Here is a 20,559-nt window from a genome sequence, read left to right as displayed (position 1 = left end):
GGAGACATGGCTGTCAGAGGGAAGCCAAAGATATTCTATTGTAGGTACTGTGCCAGCTTCAAACGAAAGAGGATGCATACAGAAGTAAAGAGGTGTATAGTATAAAGATGTAGGATGAAAAGATGCAAGAATGGCTAAAGAGGAAAGGGAAAGAGGAGAAGACTGAAAAGTAAATGGGAGTGAGGTTGTTTAACGTAGGTTCAGTCCAGGGGGATGGCAGGATGAAAGGATGTGCTGGAGTGCAAGTTCCCATCTCCGCAGTTCAGAGGGACTGGTGTTGGGTGGGAGAAGCCAAATGGCACATACGGTGTAGCAAGTTCCTAGGTCCCTAGAATTATGCTGGAGGGCATGCTCCGCTACTGGGTATTGGACATCTCCTAGGCGGACAGTTCGTCTGTGTCCGTTCATGCGCTCAGCCAGTTTAGTTGTTGTCATACCAATGTAAAAGGCTGTGCAGTGCAGGCATGTCAGCTGATAAATGACATGTGTAGTTTCACACATGGCCCTGCCTTGAATTGTGTATGTTTTACCAGTAGCGGGGCTGGAATAGGTGGTTGTGGGGGGATGCATGGGGCAGGTTTTGCAGCGGGGTCGGTTACATGCGTAGGAACTGCTGGGTAGAGAATGTAGTCTGGGAATATTGTAGGGTTTAACAAGGATGTTATGGAGGTTAGGGGGACGACGAAAGGCAACTCTGGGTGGTGTGGGGAGAATTTTGTCAAGGGATGATCTCATTTCAGGGGTTGACTTGAGAAAGTCATATCCCTGGCGGAGTAATTTATTGATGTATTCGAGGCCAGGATAATATTGGGTGACAAGGGGGATGCTTCTGTGTAGTCTGAGGGTAGGAATATTGTTGTTGGACGGGAAGGAATGTATTGCTTGGGAGATCTGTTTGTGGACAAGGTCTGCAGGATCGTTGCGGGAGAGGAAAGCACTGGTCAGGTTATTGGTGTAATTGTTGAGGGATTCGTCACTGGAGCAGATACGTTTGCCACGAATACCTAGGCTGTACGGAAGGGAGTGTTTGATGTGGAATGGATGGCAGCTATCAAAGTGAAGGTCCTGTTGTTTGTTGGTGGGTTTGATATGGACAGAGGTGTGGATGTGAGCTTCAACAAGATGAAGGTCAACATCCAGGAAGGTGGCTTGGGTTTTGGAGAAGGACCAGGTGAAATTCAGATTCGAAAAGGAGTTGAGGTTATGGAGGAAATTAAGGAGTGTTTCTTCACCATGAGTCCAGACCACAAAGATGTCATCTATAACCCTATACCAGGCCAGGGGAAGCAGCTGTTGGGTCTTCAGGAAAGCCTCCTCCATGCGGCCCATGAAGAGGTTGGCATAGGACGGAGCCATCCTGGTTCCCATGGCAGTTCCCCTGATTTATTTGTAGGTCTGGCCTTCAAAAGTGAAGTAATTATGGGTGAGGATGAAGTTGGTAAGTGTGATAAAGAACGAGGTTTTTGGAAGATCTTCGGGTGGGCGTTGTGACAGGTAGTGCTCAAGGGCAGAGAGACCATGGGTGTGTGGGATGTTTGTGTAAAGGGATGTAGCATCTATGGTGACAAGAAAGGTTTCAGGTGGGAGAGGAGTGGGGAAGGATTTGAGGCGTTCTAGGAAGTGGTTTGTGTCCTTGATGTAGGATGGAAGTCTGTGGGTGATAGGTTGGAGGTGTTGGTCTACGAGAGCTGAGATACGTTCTGTTGGGGCTTTGAAGCCTGCTACAATGGGACGGCCAGGATGGTTCTCTTTGTGGATTTTGGGTAATAGGTAGAAGATAGGGGTACATGGCTCAGGTGGAGTGAGTAAGTCTATGGAAGCCGTTGTGAGGCCTTGTGAGGGACCTTGGATTTTTAGGATTTTCTGCAGCTCAGTCTGGATGGAGGGAATGGGATCCTGGGTAACAGCTTTGTAGGTTGAGGTGTCGGAGAGTTGATGCAGTCCTTCTGCCACATACTCCACACGGTCAAATACCACAGTTGTGGAACCTTTATCCGCCGAAGGATTACAATAGAGCGGTCTGTTTTCAGCTGATTAATGGCACGGGATTCAGCTGGGGTGATGTTGGGGGTTGTCGGGATGTTCTTCAAGGAGGACTGGGAGGCAACACTGGATGTGAGGAATTCATGAAATGTCTGCAAGGGATGGTTTTGGGGGAGGGGAGAGGGATCCCTTTGAGAAGGCGGTGGGAACTGTTCTAGACAAGGTTCAACACTGGGTCTAGTATTTGGGGACTGTGTTTGGGTAGTGAAGTGATATTTCCAGTTGAGGTTCCGGGTGAATGAGAGGAGATCTTTAACCAGGGCAGTGTGGTTGAATTTAGGTGTGGGGCTAAAGGTTAAGCCTTTTGATAGAACAGATGTCTCTGGAGGAGAGAGGGATCTGGATGAGAGGTTTAGAACTGAATTGGGGTTGGTGATATGTGGCATTTGACTGTGGTTATAGTTGTGATTTGGTCTGTGTGGGGTATGTGCTGGGATGGGGAGATTGAGTAGGGTGGCTAGGCTAGATTTGTTGGCTATGAGGGGGGTTTGTTGACGGTTCTGTTGTGGTTGGTGTTTGTGAGGGATAGGGAGGGGGACCCCACTTCTTAGGTGTTGCACTAGCAATGTGGATAGTTTTTTCAGGTGTTCTGTGGCATGGGACTCAAGTTTGCGGCTGGCTTCTAGGATGATGTTCCTGAGTGTGTTCTCCAAGCAAGGGTTTGAGAGGTGGAGGACTTTGAAGAGAGATAGGAGCTGTTGGGAGTGGTGGTTACATGAAGTAGTGTAGAGATTCAGGACAAGTTGGGTAAGGGCTAAGGATTGAAGGTTATGGAAGTCCAGGAGAGATTGGTGGAAGGAGGAATTGCACCCAGAGATGGGAACTTTTAAGGTAAGTCCTTTAGGGGTAATTCCAAAGGTTAAGCAGGAAAGGAGGAAAAGTATGTGGGATTGCAGTTTGGCTACGGTAAATGCATGTTTCCGGAATGAATGTAAATAATGTGTTATAGGATTAGGGTACATAGTAGGTAACTGGCGGGTAGGGAAATTAAATAACTAAAGTAAAAATAGTAATCATAAGAAGGAATAAAACACGGAAGGAAGGGCAAGAAAGGAAGAAATTGTGTTGGTAATGTTAAATACCAAAGAAACACCACCAAATAAGAAAAATACGAAAAAAGTTGACCAGACCAAGCAAGTATGTCCAGATCAGGGGAAAAAGAACACACGCTGCTCAAAAACAAGAGATAGTGAGTAGCGAAAAAAAGATCGCGCTTGTCGCAAAAAACGCCTCAAATCCATTCCAACTCCTCTCCCACCTGAAACCTTTCTTGTCACCACAGATGCTACATCCCTTTACACAAACATCCCACACACCCATGGTCTCTCTGCCCTTGAGCACTACCTCTCACAACACCCACCCGAAGATCTTCCAAAAACCTCATTCCTTATCACACTTACCAACTTCATCCTCACTCATAATTACTTCACTTTTGAAGGCCAGACCTACAAACAAATCAGGGGAACTGCCATGGGAACCAGGATGGCTCCGTCCTACGCCAGCCTCTTCATGGGCCGCATGGAGGAGGCTTTCCTGAAGACCCAACAGCTGCTTCCCCTGGCCTGGTATAGGTTTATAGATGACATCTTTGTGGTCTGGACTCATGGTAAAGAAACACTCCTTAATTTCCTCCATAACCTCAACTCCTTTTCGAATCTGAATTTCACCCAAGCCTCCTTCCTGGATGTTGACCTTCATCTTGTTGAAGCTCACATCCACACCTCTGTCCATATCAAACCCACCAACAAACAACAGTACCTTCACTTTGATAGCTGCCATCCATTCCACATCAAACGCTCCCTTCCCTACAGCCTAGGTATTCGTGGCAAACGTATCTGCTCCAGTGACGAATCCCTCAACAATTACACCAATAACCTGACCAGTGCTTTCCTCTCCCGCAACTATCCTGTAGACCTTGTCCACAAACAGATCTCCCGAGCAATACATTCCTCCCCGTACAACAACAATATTCCTACCCTCAGACCACACAGAAGCATCCCCCTTGTCACCCAATATTATCCTGGCCTCGAATACATCAATAAATTACTTCGCCAGGGATATGACTTTCTCAAGCCAACCCCTGAAATGAGATAATCCCTTGACAAAATTCTCCCCACACCACCCAGAGTTGCCTTTCGTTGTCCCACTAACCTCCATAACATCCTTGTTAAACCCTACAATATTCCTAGACTACCTTCTCTGCCCAGCGGTTCCTACCCCTGTAACAGACCCCGCTGCAAAACCTGCCCCATGCATCCCCCCACAACCACCTACTCCAGCCCCGCTACTGGTAAAACATACACAATTCAAGGCAGGGCCATGTGTGAAACTACACATGTCATTTATCAGCTGACATGCCTGCACTGCACAGCCTTTTACATTGGTATGACAACAACTAAACTGGCTGTGCGCATGAACAGACACAGACGAACTGTCCGCCTAGGAGATGTCCAATACCCAGTAGCGGAGCATGCCCTCCAGCATAATTCTAGGGACCTAGGAACCTGCTACACCGTATGTGCCATTTGGCTTCTCCCACCCAACACCAGTCCCTCTGAACTGCGGAGATGGGAACTTGCACTCCAGCACATCCTTTCATCCTGCCATCCCCCTGGACTGAACCTACGTTAAACAACCTCACTCCCATTTACTTTTCAGTCTTCTCCTCTTTCCCTTTCCTCTTTAGCCATTCATGCATCTTTTCATCCTACATCTTTATACTATACACCTCTTTACTTCTGTATGCATCCTCTTTCGTTTGAAGCTGGCACAGTACCTACAGTAGAATATCTTTGGCTTCCCTCTGACAACCGTGCCTCCATCCTTGCTACCCTCCCTGTTTTCCTTTCCCTGTTGCTTCATAACCTGTGTTGTGAGTAACTAAATCCACTTTCCCTTCTTCCCTTTCTTTCCCCTCTCTCCTCCCTGACGAAGGAACATTTATTCCAAAAGCTAGGAACTTAAATTTTCGGTTGTTTTTTGTGTTTCTATCGGCTGTACTGAGCTGAGGTAAGTACTGGCCAGCCCCTCTATCTCTTTGTTAGTAATTGTTTCAAAACTTGGGTAAGAAAATGATGAGAAAGAAAACTGGCCATGCCCTTTTAAAAGAAATTATTGAAACTGTAATTTGAAGCGATCCAGGGAAGCTAAAAAAAAAAAAAAAAAAAAAAAAAAAAAAAAAAAAAAAAAAAAAAAAAAAAAAAAAAAAAACTGATTGGCTGGATGGAGATTGGAACTGCTATATCACACTAATTAGCAAATTTATTCCTGTGTTTCCAGTTTTTGCTATCATATATCTGGCTGACCTTTCTTTTTCCCCAACATTTGGCAACAGTTCATTTATCTGTTTCATCTCATATAACCTAATACAGGGTGAATCAAAAAGGACTTTCGAACTTTGGAATGATGTAGAAATTTATTGAGATAACTCTGAGAATTGATAGATGTGTCGCCCTGCAGCAAACAATCTCAAGGTTGATTTATGTAGTGCAACAGTACCCTGTTCCACCATCAGGAGCACCAGCACAATGAACAGTTACAATGGCTGCTTTCACTGTTGCAGAGCGTGCTCCCTGCGTGTTTTGGTTTCATGAAAAAGACTCTGCATGAACTATGGTAATAAAGACTCAAGTGTCTCAAGGAAAATTTAATTATATCTGCATCAATTGTTTGGTGCAAGTTTCACACTGAATATGCTAAAGAACCTCCAAGCAGTTCTACAATTTACTCTTGGCAGAACTTTGTTGCAAAAGTTATGCGCGATTAGCTGCAACCAATGTCGGAAGAAGCTGATTACTGTTGGGATGTTTGCCATGTCACAAATGGTAGTCACACTGAACCAAAATGACACTTGACACTTTAAAGTGAAACTTGAGACAGTTTGCAACAAAATGATTCATCTAACAATCCTGTAAGTTATCATAATAAACTTCTGTATCACTGCAAAGTTGTAAGGTCCTTTTCGACACACACTGTATTTTACCTGTAATTTTATTTCACATGCTGTTTTCCTCATTATCTGGTGGGTAACTTGAAATTCACAATTTCTCAACTGCAGTCAGTTGTTCACTGTACCTTGTAGTGCTGCCTTTTCTGATCATCTGTCATTGTGTTTTACAACTTTTATTGTCTGTTCATGGTGGTCACCTGTTACCGCTCTCATCAGAATTATTTCCCATTTCATAAAAAAAAATATTTAGTTCTTATTATTTGTTGATGTTTGTGATTTACTGTTTCTTATACACAGTAAAAAAACTCAATATCAAACATTTCCATTCTGGTGCAGCTGTCATAAGAGTAACACTCTTGAAATTTGTTTTCAACAAAACTTGACTTCTAAGTAATTAATATGAAACAACATGCATTTAAACTCAGGTTTCTTTACAAAAGTTCCTAAAATGCCTCAGAGGTTTTTTTTTCTTTTTCCAACAAGTCACATTGAAGAGAGAACATACGACACTAATATGCAATCAATTCTTTTGGCCAATAAGTAGCTCATAAATGGCCCCACACGACCAATAAATTGCTGGCAATATCGTCTGACATCTTCCACTAATTTCAGTCCCACTGCAGGACTGATGCACCACACAATTTTGATCAGTATTTTCAATGGACAGTGTGTTATGAATTTGTGCTATGTAAAATGAACTGCTATGTTTCGCAGCAGTGGCATTTGATCTCATATGTAGACCAATGCTTGGAAAAAAGGAGGGAAAATTGAAATTTTTCAAGTCTGTTTTGGGACATTTTTTTGGGAACTGTCGGCTACGTTACAGAATACATTACATTTTTCTTTGAGTGTCTATATTATTGCAATTTGTATTTCTAAAATACACCTTACTGTCTTTCATTCCCTTTTCACTTGTTAATCTTGTAGGTTATTACAAATATTTACACGAAGTTTTGGTGTCTCAGTGGGTTTATAGAAATTTTATCAATGGCTGTACCTCCAATTTTCGTAACTCTTGTTTCAAGTCACATTACATGAAATGATAAGGGACTTGTCTATAGCTGTAAAATAGGAAAGTCCCTAAATATATAAATTAAAATGTGCACCTAAAATCACTTCCTTCTGTTTCATAAATAGTTCAAAATCACCAGCTAAAGCTCAGAGTACATTACTATGAACTTCCCATGAAAAGTACTACTACTTGTTATAAGCAGCAACTCAAACCTCAGCTTCACTTTTCAGTGTTTTGTGCTTCCTGACTAACTATCAATTGTAACAAAGCCTTTGCTCCGCATGGATGTATTGGGGAGGGAGGGGGGGGGGGGGGGGGGGACACAGAACCACACTTAATAATAAGTGAATCACAGCAGACGCCCATATTGCTATAGATGCCCGATTTGTTGCATGCACTTCATCAGATTGCTTGGGAATTATGGAAAGATCAGGCAAATTGGTGGCAGACTGGAGTGACTCATCAGCTGTGTGAGTTCCTCAAGTTGTTTGATCAATATTTTCTTACTCCATTGTAGCAAGTGCAATTGGAGTCGACTGATGTATCTTTAGGAAGCTGCACAACCATATTTAACACCTGTACAACCGTTAGCATGTGAAGTGCCTATGTTTATAGTTTATTTGTGCTCTTGAGTTTGAGCCATATGCATCATTTATAATAGCAAAGACCTTGCAGTAGATGTGTTTCACAATAGCACTCATAGCCCTCAAGATATGCATTTTAAAGCAGACTGGCTGATGCAACAGCTGTGTACGGTCCTTAAGTTGTCTGATCAATATTTTCTTACTGCATTCTAGCTAGTTCATTTGCAGTTGACTGATGTATCTTTGTAAGCCATAGAACCATGTTTAACATCTGTATATACTTTTCTGTTTTCAAAATTAGCAAAAAACAGTCTAGATCATAGAGGTTATTTTATTTCAAATGACCAGTTTCGGCCTAGTCTTAAGCCATGTTGAGATCCTGAAACTGCTCACTGAGGTTTATTGACTGTTCTGGAGATTGTCAACTTCAGCTGATGATGTTATTCTGAAGATGGCCTAAGATTAGGCCAAAACTGGTCATTTTAAATCAAATAACCATTGCGATTTAGACAGTTTCTCTCTAAATTTATACAGCCTACAAGAGCACTAATCTCCAGATATGCTACCAAAAATTTTTGTTTTATTTTGGTCCATACTACTACTGCCTCTCAAAATATGGAATACTATTATTTTTCTTTTTTAACTTGCAGTATATTACCCAAGTAACTCACTTTTAGCATTAAGTCTAAGCTCAATAATGCTGCCCTAGTTAAAGACTATTTTCTTATCAAGCAATACCAACTGGAAAAATCATTTCAATATCCAATATCAGAACATTTCAATCAGCAAACATGCTTCGAATTGTTCTACTGGCAAACTCAGTATGATTAAGCACCACTCCCATAAAACCAACCCCTTACAAACTTTCCAAGGCTTTCTGATACCCAGCCTATACACTGTTTTCTTCATCCACTCAAAACTGGCAACTTCACCATTATCCTCAAGGACAGCAGTATGGGAGAGAGGGTGTGTGCCCCATCTCCCGACACACTGGAATTACCATATTTACTCGAATCTAAGCCTCACTTTTTTTCTGGTTTTTGTGATCCAAAAAACCACCTGCGGCTTAGAATCGAGTGCAAAGTAAGCGGAAGTTCTGAAAAATGTTGGTAGGTGCCGCCAGAACTAACTTCTGCCGTCGAATATATGTAGCAGGGTAGAGTTGCAGGAAGATGCTAGTGCTGCCTGTTGGAGCATTCGGAGATGCGGTGGGGACAGAGTTGGGCTGCTATGTGCACAGTCCTTTCTCCTTCTTTACTTTCCTGCTAACCCTCCTGCCCCTTCCTTCACTCGCCTAAGCATGGTCTCCCAATGCAGCACTTAGCTGCCCTATCCTGTTGCCACCATGTCCCTGCACACTCCAACAGACAGCTCTTGTAGGGTACCCTGTCCATAACCCGCTACATCTTCAATCTACCCGCCCCACATCTCTTCCTTAAAATACTACCCTCACAAGTTAAATTGCTGCTCACTCAGACATACTCGAAGTTAGGCCTCAATGCCCAGAGTCAGTGTCCATGTGTGTGACTTCTGTGAACGTATATGAGTTTTCTCCTTACGAAGAAGGACTTTGTTTGAAAGCTGGAAAGCTTCTACCATTCTTTTTCATTGCACCTATCTGTACCTCAATACTGCCTCCACGTGATGTGCGGCAGTCTACCCTTCCAAAAGATTGTGTAACAATTTCATTCTGGACCAAGAAGTTCTACTATTTACCATTTTTCAAGATCAGTTGTATTTGGTACATACATATATAGATTTGTGCTGGACCAAAACTCACTCTGATTTCCCAGTCATTGCGAGTGGTCGCCTTAACCCCTGCGGCTACCTATGCACGCTCCCTAAACAGACCCTTACTCCTGCGTGTCACACTACCTACATATTTATATTGTAGTCCACTAAGTGTATCACTTAATGCTCTCAACATTACTTGGATTCCTGTAACAGGGAGAATGAGACAACTACGAATCAATACCAATATTGTTATCATTGTGTGGTCACCTAGACTTGTAATTCTTACATGTTCATTTGAAAGCCAGACACTGTTAATGAACCATAGCTGTACCAATTACTTTTGCAAATTAATTTGCTGACTGTGATTTTCTTGATACCAGCTGTGGTACGTATAGATCTACTGCTCAACAGTGACAGTCTATCTTCTTTCAGACATGCATATAACTATTTCTCTCTTCTTTCAGACATGCATGTAACTATTTACCATTATTTCCTTAACCCTATCACTGGTGTGGGTGTGTATACCTGTTCTGCTCCGCTGTTCCCCAGGTGTTGTAGATGTGTATACTCATGCTGCTTGGGTTTCCTTACAGTGCTATTGATGTCTGGAAGTGACCTGAACCACCGACCTCTCACTGGCACTGACACGTTACTTCCATGTCTCAGTGAATAAAAAAGTTTTGAGTATTTATCAAACCACATATGTGCCTCTTTGTGTGCCATCATTTGAAAAAAGTCTTGTTTCAATATATTGAATTATTTATGAAATATAATGACAGTTATGATGACATAAGTCCCAATTTGTGGGAACAGAAATGGCCATATTGCATGTGACCATTCATCACACACAAAAATCAGTAACTTGAGAACAAAATGAGATACCATACTACTCTCAACTTTAAATAAAATTCTGATACCTTACATACATTTCATATACTGTAACGTGTGAGCTGAAATCAACCATATGAAACATATTTTTACCTCTGTAAACTCTTTAAAACCACAAACAATGTTTTACTTAATTTCACACAGTACAGTAACTTAACGAAAAGAAATTTGGTCCTTAATCGAGCGAAGATATCCAGAAGTAAAATGTTCGAAAATAAATTTTTTTCCATCAATAGTTTTCTTAAAATCAGGCGATAAGTATTTCACAGTGGCTGGAATGTTGTTCCTCAGCACAGGTATCAGCATTTGGTAAGCAGTACAGCCACATCAAATCTGTGCTCAGTATGGAATGCAGAGAGCACATCTATAGCAGTGAAAGGGTTAATAATCTTAAAGAGCTATATTTGTTGACTATTACCTTGTATGAATTAATTTAGAGCATTAGGTACAGGATGTCCCACTCAAAATAGGACCCACAAATAAACATTTGCTGAAATTACACTTAAAGGCTTTGCATAAAAATCAGGAAATGAAATGTGCATGTCACTCCTTGTTCATCGGAAAAATCAAGGTGAATCACAAAAGGTGCTGGAAGTGAGTACCCTCAACTATTAAACACAGTTGATGAAGATGCTGCAGATTTTCAATGGTGCTGCCAGAACCTCTGATGTCACTGTCTGGATTTCATGAATGAGGTTCTCTTGTAAATCTTCCAAGTTGTTCATGTAGACCTTGCCTCTTAGCCCATACCAGAAGAAAAAGTCAGGTGGTGTTTAATCAGTTGACCTTGAGGGCCACAGTCCTTTCGAAATCACTATGCTGGGGAAAAATGAGTCAATGTCAGGCATGGTTACTCGAGACATGTGGCACCATCCTGTTGGTATCAGCCGAGGGTACATTCTGACCTGTTAAAATTCCTGGAATCTCTAAACACTCACTCCCAATTAAATTTCTCATGGTCCTATTCTAATTCCCATGCCAGTTTTGTTGATGTTGATCTCATCTTCACTGAAGGCCAACTACACACTCCTGTCCACATTATACCTACTACCGGACAGCACTTACATTTTGACAGTTGCCATGCTTCCCATGTCAAATGTTCTGTCCCACACAGCCTTGGTATTTGAGGCAAATGTATTTGTTCAGATGCAGACTCTTTACAGAAATTGCCCTATGCACCTTCCTACCACCATCTATTCCAGCCCTGTAACTGGCACAACATATACAATCAAAGAGAGAGGCACCTGTGAAACGACATGTCATATACTGGCTGTTATATAAACACTGTTCAGATTTTTACATCAGCACGATTACCACCCAGTTATCAGTCAAGTTGAATGGGCATAGGCAGAGGGCGTATACCAGCATCACTCAATATTCTGATGCAAAGCATGCTCCCCAATACGAAACTCATGACCTCGGTGCCTGTTTCACCACATGCACCATGTGGATTCTTCCTCCAGACACTCGTTTCTCAGAACACCACAAGTGTGAACGATCGCTACAACACGTCCTAGGTTCACCCACTTGGCTTTAATTTATGTTAATTCCTGCCATCTCAGCATTTATTCACAGTAATTGCTTCTTTCTTCACTCCATTTTAGTTTTCTACTTTCTTTCATTCTCTGACGTGTCTATTTTTTCCCGTTCCCACTCTCACCTCTATTACATACAAGGAACTCTCACCTCTATTACATACAAGGAACTCTCACCTCTATTGCACACAATGCACTTAGCTTTCCACTCTTTAACTTGTGCACATTTTAGTAATAATCTCTGTCTTGCATATTACCCTGTCTTCCACCTTTAAGCTCTCAGGTTCTCAAATCTCGTATGGTGCAATCCCCAACAATCAGTCTTTCCTTCTCATCTCAACTGGTACCGTATTTACTCGAATTTAAGCCGCACTCGAATCTAAGCCGCACCTGAAATTTGAGACGCAAATTCAAGGAGATAGAAACGTTTTAGGCCGCACCTCCAAATCGAAACAAAGTAGGTCCTTTGTAATATTAGACACAATTTAGGCCGAATGAATGACGATACACCTACAGTAGTTTGGTTCGAGTCGTTAGCTTAACAGTTAAGCTTTACCAGGTAACCCTTGCTATGCATCAGGCACTCCGTCCGTATTTATACGGGTACCCTTCCTTTTTCACGTGCTTCGTCTGGTTTGAATTGATTGCTTATTTTGCTTTGATCTGATAAATGCCGTTTTCTTTGTTATAGGTGTTTACGCCACTCTAAGCTGCAAATGCATTACTGGACTGTGTCATGCATTGTTTGTCGCATTCTTATAGTGTGTGTTTACGGCCTGTCGCCACTCGCGGCATGGCTTGCTTTTGTGCGCTACCGCCGCTTACAATTAAAAAAAGAGGAATCGTCTCATTAGAGAAACAACGGCAAGAGACTGCTATTTGTTGTTACTTACACTGCTGCTTTCTTTGATAAAGATCAATCCGAACCAAATAATAGACTGCTTATGGTAGAACATGTTCTGAACGAGAGTTAGGCGAAAATTTTTCTCCGCTTGAAAATCTTTGCGGCCGCTTCTTTAGTACATCAAATTCTGCACAGAAATTCTAGTCATCTTAGATTTAAAAATCTAGTCAGTTGCTGTGCTTCATTTCTGACTGTATCACTATTAGGCATAAGAATAATACGAATATAAACATGACACAATACGTATATTCTTCTGCGTTTGCTGTTGTCTCACTCTAGTTTCGTAGTTTATTAGGGAGACAGGATTTAAATGAGATAGCAGCAAACACGAAAGAATACATGGCAAAATGTTTATGTTCATATTATTCTTATGGCAAAGAGAATACTGTATGTGATTCACATTTCATCACGTTCCTATTAGCAACCATCTCTTCTCACAGGTAGGAAAAAATTCAGAACATAGATTTGGCCATATTGACGAACATCCCAAATAGTCTTGCCAGTCGGATTTTCGTAGTACATTGAAATTCTGCTACATTCGAAGATGAACAATACGGAATTTGTATTTACCTTGTTGGATAATGTATGAAAATGTAGTGGTTGAAACTCGGGCAGAGAAAAAAAAGCTCGTCATCCAACTTTTTTTAAATTTATTTACTGACGCAGAGGTTTTGGCTCCAGTATTTATCTTTGTACCTACAAAGCATGCCTGTGTAGCGCTACATATATTCGACGGCAGAAGTTAGTTCTGGCGGCACCTACCAACATTTTTCAGAACTTCCGCTTGCTTTGCACTTGATTCTAAGCCGCAGGCGGTTTTTTGGATTGCAAAAACCGAAAAAAGTGCGGCTTAGATTCGAGTAAATACGGTATGTCTCCCCTTCTGACCCAAAGCTCTGGGTGACTTTTAAACTGTACCCCTTTGCCTAAACTTCATCAGTCCTTTTCCTTCACCCCTCTTCCTTCCCCATTCAGCTCTTCTGCCAGAAAAAGGAGCCACTGACTCTGAAAGCTTGTGTGAATTAAACCTTTTTGTATGTGTATTCTACTGCTGCTGCTTGCTGAGTAGATTTTTTATGTATCCATATACCCTGCAAACCACAACGAAATGCATGGCAGTGGTTACTTAGCATGGTACAATATGTTTGGTTTCTTCCCATTCCAACTGCATATGGAACATGGAGAGACTGATTGCTTAAATGCCTCTGTGGATGCTGTAATTAGTCTTATTATGTGTTCATGATCCCTACGAGAGTGACACACAGGGAGCTCAACAATATCTCTTGATTCTTCATTTAACACTGGTTCTTGAATTTTTGTAGGCGGGCTTGACAGACATAATTTGCAATTTTCAACATTTATGTGATTTCTCCCCAAAAGTCAAACAAACACATGAGCATTGGTATAAAGTGGGATAGACTGAAAGCAACTGATGTCTGCCACCTGCCATACCTATGACCGAGCCTATCTTTGGACACTACTTCCTTACAGATAGCTGCATCATCTGCAAAAAGTGTGAGGTTACTATTAATATTGTCTGCCTGGTCATTAATATACAGTTTGAACGCAAAAGGTCCCAACATACTGGAGCACACACTTCCAGCATGCTGGGTGGCAACAGGCAGCAAATTACAAGACCATCAAAGTCTGTTTTTATTTAAATGGCCATCAGTTTCGGATATTAGTCTATTAACAAGCTACACACTTAAGTCCTACCATCACATCATAATATGTGCACACTGGCTGAACTGCTTGTGTAAGTGGCCAAGTGCAAGAATTAATATCTGAAACTGGTTGCAATTTAAATAAAAACAAACTTCTGTGGAACTTTGACAGTTCTGTGATTTCAATGACCTTGGAGCACTCCTGGTGTTACTTCTATATCTGTTGATGACTTCCAATCAAAGATGACATGCTGTGTCCTTACCAGGAAATCCTTAAACCTCTCACAAATTTCGTTCAATACCCCATATGATCATACTTTTGATAATAAGCACAGATGTGATACTCAGTCAAATGGTTTTCAGAACTCAAGAAATCTATGTCTACCTAATTGCCTTCAAGCCTTCATTTGAAAAAGGTGCAAATTGGGTGTTCCAGGACCAATTTCTTTTTTTTGCAACAACGCTGGCAAGCACGGAGAAAATCATTCTGTTTGAAATATCTCATAATGTTATTTGTAACCATCAGAATTACCACTCAGTTAATAAGATGATGGCAGCACGATATGTACACCAAATGTCAATAATATTACAAACAACAATAAAAACAATCTTACATTATTGTTATTTGAAAAAATTGGGTGGGCAGACAAGAACCTGTGATTCTATTAGTCTTTTTCGCTATGTGCACTGTTTGTGCTGTATCTATTTTATCTTCACATTCTGCAAATTTTGTTTTCTCTGTATCTATCTTATCTTTATATTCTGAAAATTAACTCTGAAATAAAACAGTGTCTGTGCCCCTTCATATTCTTGGTTTATGAACTTGAAATAGTGTTCTGTAGTCATACCAAGAGATACTGACAATCTCCGTACAAAATGACGTATTTATCGCAATTTATCTGGCAGACAAAAAAATGGCTCTGAGCACTATGCGACTTAATGTCTGAGGTCATCAGTCGCCTAGAACTTAGAACTAATTAAACCTAACTAACCTAAGGACATCACACACATCCATGCCTGAGGCAGTATTCGAACCTGCGACCGTAGGAGTCGCGCGGTTCCGGACTGTAGCGCCTAGGCCGACTTCTGGCAGACAAACAAATGTGTGATGGGTATCCAGTAAATTGAAATGGATGTCTTTCTTAAGTCATCAAATTAAGAAACCTTTTCTGAAAGTACAGGGTGTTTCAAAAAGGACTTTACAACATTGAAAATTCATATAGGTTAATTCACTGTACCTATAGAGGCGACAGGTGTGTCAGTTAGAACGGAACCACATCAAGTTTGTCTCGTGTGGTTCGCTAATGCCGAATCGCACTGGAAGGAGTGCTAGCGGCAGTTGCATTAAAGATGGCTGCCTTCACTGGACCCGTGCATGCTAGCTGTGTGTTCTGGTTTGAAGAATCGAAGTCAGCGACAAAAGTTCAGTGTAATTTCAATACCAAGTACACTAAAGATTTTCCTAGTAGGCCTACAATTTATGAGTGGCATAAATGTTTTGCAGAACACGGTACTCGGTAAGACATGGGAAATCATCAGGTTGTCCAAGCACATCTGACGACGACGTTGAGCGAGTCGGACAACGTTTTGTCAACAACCCTACGAAATCAACATGGTGTGGATCTTGCAAACTGCAAATCCTGCATTCGACTGTCTGGCGTGTGCTGAGAAATCATTTGCTTTGATGATCAAACAAGCAATAAAAGACACTGATAAAATTGCCCACAAGAACTTCTGTGTGGATATATTAAGTCGATTACATGAGGATGAACATTTCTTAGACAAAATCATCTTTTCTGACGAGTTGACTTTTCACTTAAGTGGCAGATTGACACACATAACTGTAGGATTTGGGGCAGTGAAATTCACATCTAACATTGCAACATCTTAGTGATAGCCCTAAACTGAAAGTTTTTTGTGCACTGAGGAAGAACAAAGTTTCTGAGAGAGTACCTGCAACGTGATATGTTACAACAATTTTTGATAACATAGATCGACGAGGATGACCAAGAACGAAATGTTTACTTCATGAAAGATGGTACACCATCCCACTCCATCCCACTACCTGGGTGACGTCCAGGATTTTCACAGTGACCGCTTTCCAGGTCAATGGATTGGCCGTGATGCGCCAATCGCATGGCCCCCACATTCCCCAGACGCGACACCACTTAATTCTTTTTCATGGGGATTCAGCAAGGATGTCATGTTTGTACCTCCTGTGCTGGCTTCTCTACCTGAACTTAGAGCAAGAATTTATGCCGCCACTGATAAAGTTACACCTGCAATGCTACAGCGAGTTTGAGAAGAAATTGACTTCCGATGGGATGTGTCCAGAATACCAACTGAAACCACATACAACATCTTTAGTTTAAGGAAAAAGAACTTACACGTAATCGTACAAAATAACACTAAACAAAGCACTATATCTTCTTTCAATAAATCTATGTGAATTTTTAAAGTTGTAAAGTCATTTTTGAAACAGCCTGTAATACATGAAGGTGACAGATGGAAACATCTCTGTGACTGTTGCTTGAGAGGAGAGGAAGGAGGGGAAGGAGGAGGAGGAGGAGGAGGAGTAAGGGGGGGGGGGGGGAGTAGCCCAGAGTGAACGTGGCTGTACGTTTAGACTAGGGAGAGAGATGTGAGTTAGCTGGATCCTGTGCTACATCATTTGGAAATATGGTATTAACTCCATATGGGGAAGAAGATTAAGATTAGGTCTAGTGTACAAAGTAGAGAGGAGATTATACAAGCAGGACATTCTTCACTACAAATAGAAGCGCAGCACAATAGAGCCAAAGTGCTACTAAAAAAGAACAAAGAGCACACAACTGCATGCTAGGAAGGAAAAGTTACGAGAAATCAAAATTGTAGGATGACAATCACATCATGAAGAAAGATTAAGGGTAGCTTTACAAAATGATGCAATACTTACATGAATGAACTACAGTATGTCATATCAAAGTTCTAGAACAAATAATGGAAACAAAGGTCATAAATGTATGTGGTTTAATCTCTTAAGGGTTTGTCTTATTATTTCAGCTACAAAAATTACCTCCTAACAAAAACAAAAATTCTTTTGTCAGTATAATAAAGAGCGTTCTTTCATTGAGAATACACAATCCGCGTAATTATTGTACAGTGCATTCTCTGACCTTTTAATTTTGCCTAAAGAAATAATATTGGTTGGTAAAAAGAGATTAGAAGATAATGCTACTAGAGTCTTTCACATTTTCATTACATGTAAAGGAAAGAATGTCTTTATTACCTTTAGATGGAAGGCTCAAGGCCTTATTGTGCAGCACACTAAGTGCTAGGGCAGGTGAAAATGTGCGAAACTGAAAGCCAAGCAGTGAAGAAAAACGCCTGCAAAAGTCGGATCCAAATGCGCAAAGCCATCCATCTTGTCTTTCCACACTGTCTTCACCTGATGAGTTGATGGTCCGCAGCATAATGCACGAATGCTCTCCTGTCAGTTCATTTGTCGTCTGCCTGCATCATCCAAATAGGACATAAAATTCAACATAAAAATATATATTGTATGTGCAAAAGGGGTAAAATTGTACTGAATATTATTTATTATATATTAAATACAATTTCAAATGTGTCACCAAGTGAAGAAGTGCAAATAGTTACAGCAGAAATTTTATTCTTTGAATGCAATTGAGACATATCAGTATACTCTTTTATTTGAATTTGCCTGTGAAATTTTAAAAAAAATGTACAATTAGTTACTGCTGCATATAGTAAATATAATCGACTGCCTTGGATTACAATACTTTTAAGTACAAAAGTAATTTTCACCATGTTTGGTGGTCTTTCTTATTGCCAAGAATGATTTTATGATGCAATGTTCCTGCACAAAACTATGTAACCAATTTTCCCTCAACACTTCCCGCATTAACATTTGTGAGGTGTATACTTGCAGAGAATCAGCCGAACACATAAATCTGAATGAAAAATAGGCTGAACATGTATTTCTAAAATTTTCCCAGCAGTCAGAATATTTCACATTTTTTCTGGCATGCATCATGTTGTGCAAGACGTATGTCTGAAAAATAATGGAGTTGGAACTGTTCACTATTCTCCATTTGATATTGTATTTCCATTACTTAAAAATAAAATTATCCTGTCATAAAACTTCAACATTACTGGCATATTTATCAACACCTCAATAAAAAATAATGAGAAATAAATAATTAGTTAACATAGCACACCAAGAATAAAGTATGCATAAAATTATTAAATATCAACAAAACTCCCAATCTCACTCACAGATCCCACCAACATGTAAACATTTTAGTGCTATGATTTTTGTCTTGTTTAGTTATCATTACAGGGTCCCATTTCTCTTTTACGAACATTATTTTATCGGTACACAGATTCATCTACAATACCACCACAAAAAGCTACAATGGAAACAGGCACATTTTATTCTGGCTTGTAAAACTGGCAAGAAACTTAGTACTGTCAATGGTAAGTAAATAAAATGCTTATTATCTTAACTGAGGAACTTCCTAGAATTATTTTGGTATGGCTTAAAGAATTTACCAAAAAAGACAGGGTGTTGTGTGATCTCTACATATTTAAAAAGTATACAAAAAACCCAACAATTACTGCACTTTTGCATTTTTAATGTACAGGCTGATTCAAAAAGAATACCACAACTTTAGGAATTTAAAACTCTGCAACGACAAAAGGCAGAGCTAACCACTATCTGTTGGCGAATTAAGGGAGCTATAAAGTTTCATTTAGTTGTACATTTGTTCGCTTGAGGCGCTGTTGACTAGACGTCAGCGTCAGTTGATGCTAAGATGGCGACCGCTCAACAGAAAGCTTTTTGTGTTATTGAGTACGGCAGAAGTGAATCGACAACAGTTGTTCAGCGGGAAACAACTCAGTATGAACGTGACTTGCCTAAGGTGAACGTTTTCTGTGCCATTTCAGCCAATAAAGTTTTTGGTCCCTTTTTCTTCGAAGCTGCTACTGTAATTGGACTACAGTATCTGGAGATGTTACAGAATTGGCTGTTCCCTCAGCTCGAACAAGAAGCACAACAATTCATATTTCAGCAGGATGGAGCGCCACCACATTGGCACTTATCTGTCCGTAACTACCTGAACGTCAACTACCCGAGGCAATGGATCGGCCGCCAGGCAGCCCGTGACAGAGCACTTCATCACTGGCCTCCAAGAAGCCCTGATCTTACCCCCTGCAATTTTTTCTTATGGGGGTATGTTAAGGATATGGTGTTTCGGCCACCTCTCCCAGCCACCATTGATAATTTGAAACGAGAAATAACAGCAGCTATCCAAACTGTTACGCCTGATATGCTACAGAGAGTGTGAAACGAGTTGGAGTATCGGGTTGATATTGCCCGAGTGTCTGGAGGGGGCCATATTGAACATCTCTGAATTTGTTTTCGAGTGAAAAAAAAAAAAAAAACCTTTTTAAATACTCTTTGTAATGATGTATAACAGAAGGTTATATTATGTTTCTTTCATTAAATACACATTTTTAAAGTTGTGGTATTCTTTTTGAATCACCCTGTATACTGGGCATTGTGAATTGTGTAAGTGAAGTGTAGTATGGTTGAGTTCCTGCGTAAGAGGACTTCAAGATAAACTAAAGTCGCCAGAATAATGCAGCAGCTCACACATCACACATAAGTGCCATAATACACAAAAACACACTTGCGAATGAGAATTACTTCCCAAAACATGTCAAGCAGAAAATGAATAAAATACAATTGTGGAAGGAGAAGTTATTTTATACCAAACAAAACGACAGTTTTTACAGATGCAAGCTTCCACCAAATGGCTAAAATACAACTGTTATTTACTTTCTGTTTGCACAGTACTTATTCATCATTCAAATGGACCCGCAGAATATTGATCATGACATATGACGTCTTTTCAAAAAATTCCGGACCATTTGTAATGTGGCGCCACAGTGTGTTGGAGCGAAATGTGGTTGGCATCCCTGCACACACCTGTGTTTAACGTGTAACTGCCAGAAGTTTCATTGTTGTATGTCTGTTAGATATTGTTCAGTACTGTATTGAGAAGAACATTGTGCTGCACAGCGAATTTCGAGATGGCAGAGTTAGAGAAGCAACACATCTGCATTAAATTTTGCATGAAACTCAAGGAAATCTTTACAGGGACACACCAAATGACATTGGAAGCCTTCGGTGATGAGTGCTTAATCTGTACCCTGTGTTAAGAATGGTTCACACAGTGTAAA

At 40.7% G+C, this 20,559-nt stretch overlaps 1 protein-coding gene across 1 annotated transcript in view; it reads right to left on the bottom strand.

Moving 5' to 3' along the window:
* The window catches only part of LOC126281444 (RNA cytidine acetyltransferase-like), a 95,366-nt gene that overhangs the window by 13,494 nt on the left and 61,313 nt on the right, over positions 1–20,559 (bottom strand). The window contains exon 16 of the mRNA XM_049980413.1: positions 17,582–17,805. Within this exon, the coding sequence (XP_049836370.1) occupies positions 17,582–17,805 (224 nt within the window). The remainder of the gene's footprint in view (positions 1–17,581; positions 17,806–20,559) is intronic.

This window comes from Schistocerca gregaria, chromosome 7 (genome assembly GCF_023897955.1).
Source record: "Schistocerca gregaria isolate iqSchGreg1 chromosome 7, iqSchGreg1.2, whole genome shotgun sequence".
Lineage (NCBI taxonomy): Eukaryota > Metazoa > Arthropoda > Insecta > Orthoptera > Acrididae > Schistocerca > Schistocerca gregaria.
Note: the sequence above shows the minus strand (reverse complement) of the source record. Positions and strands in the feature narration are given on the sequence as shown.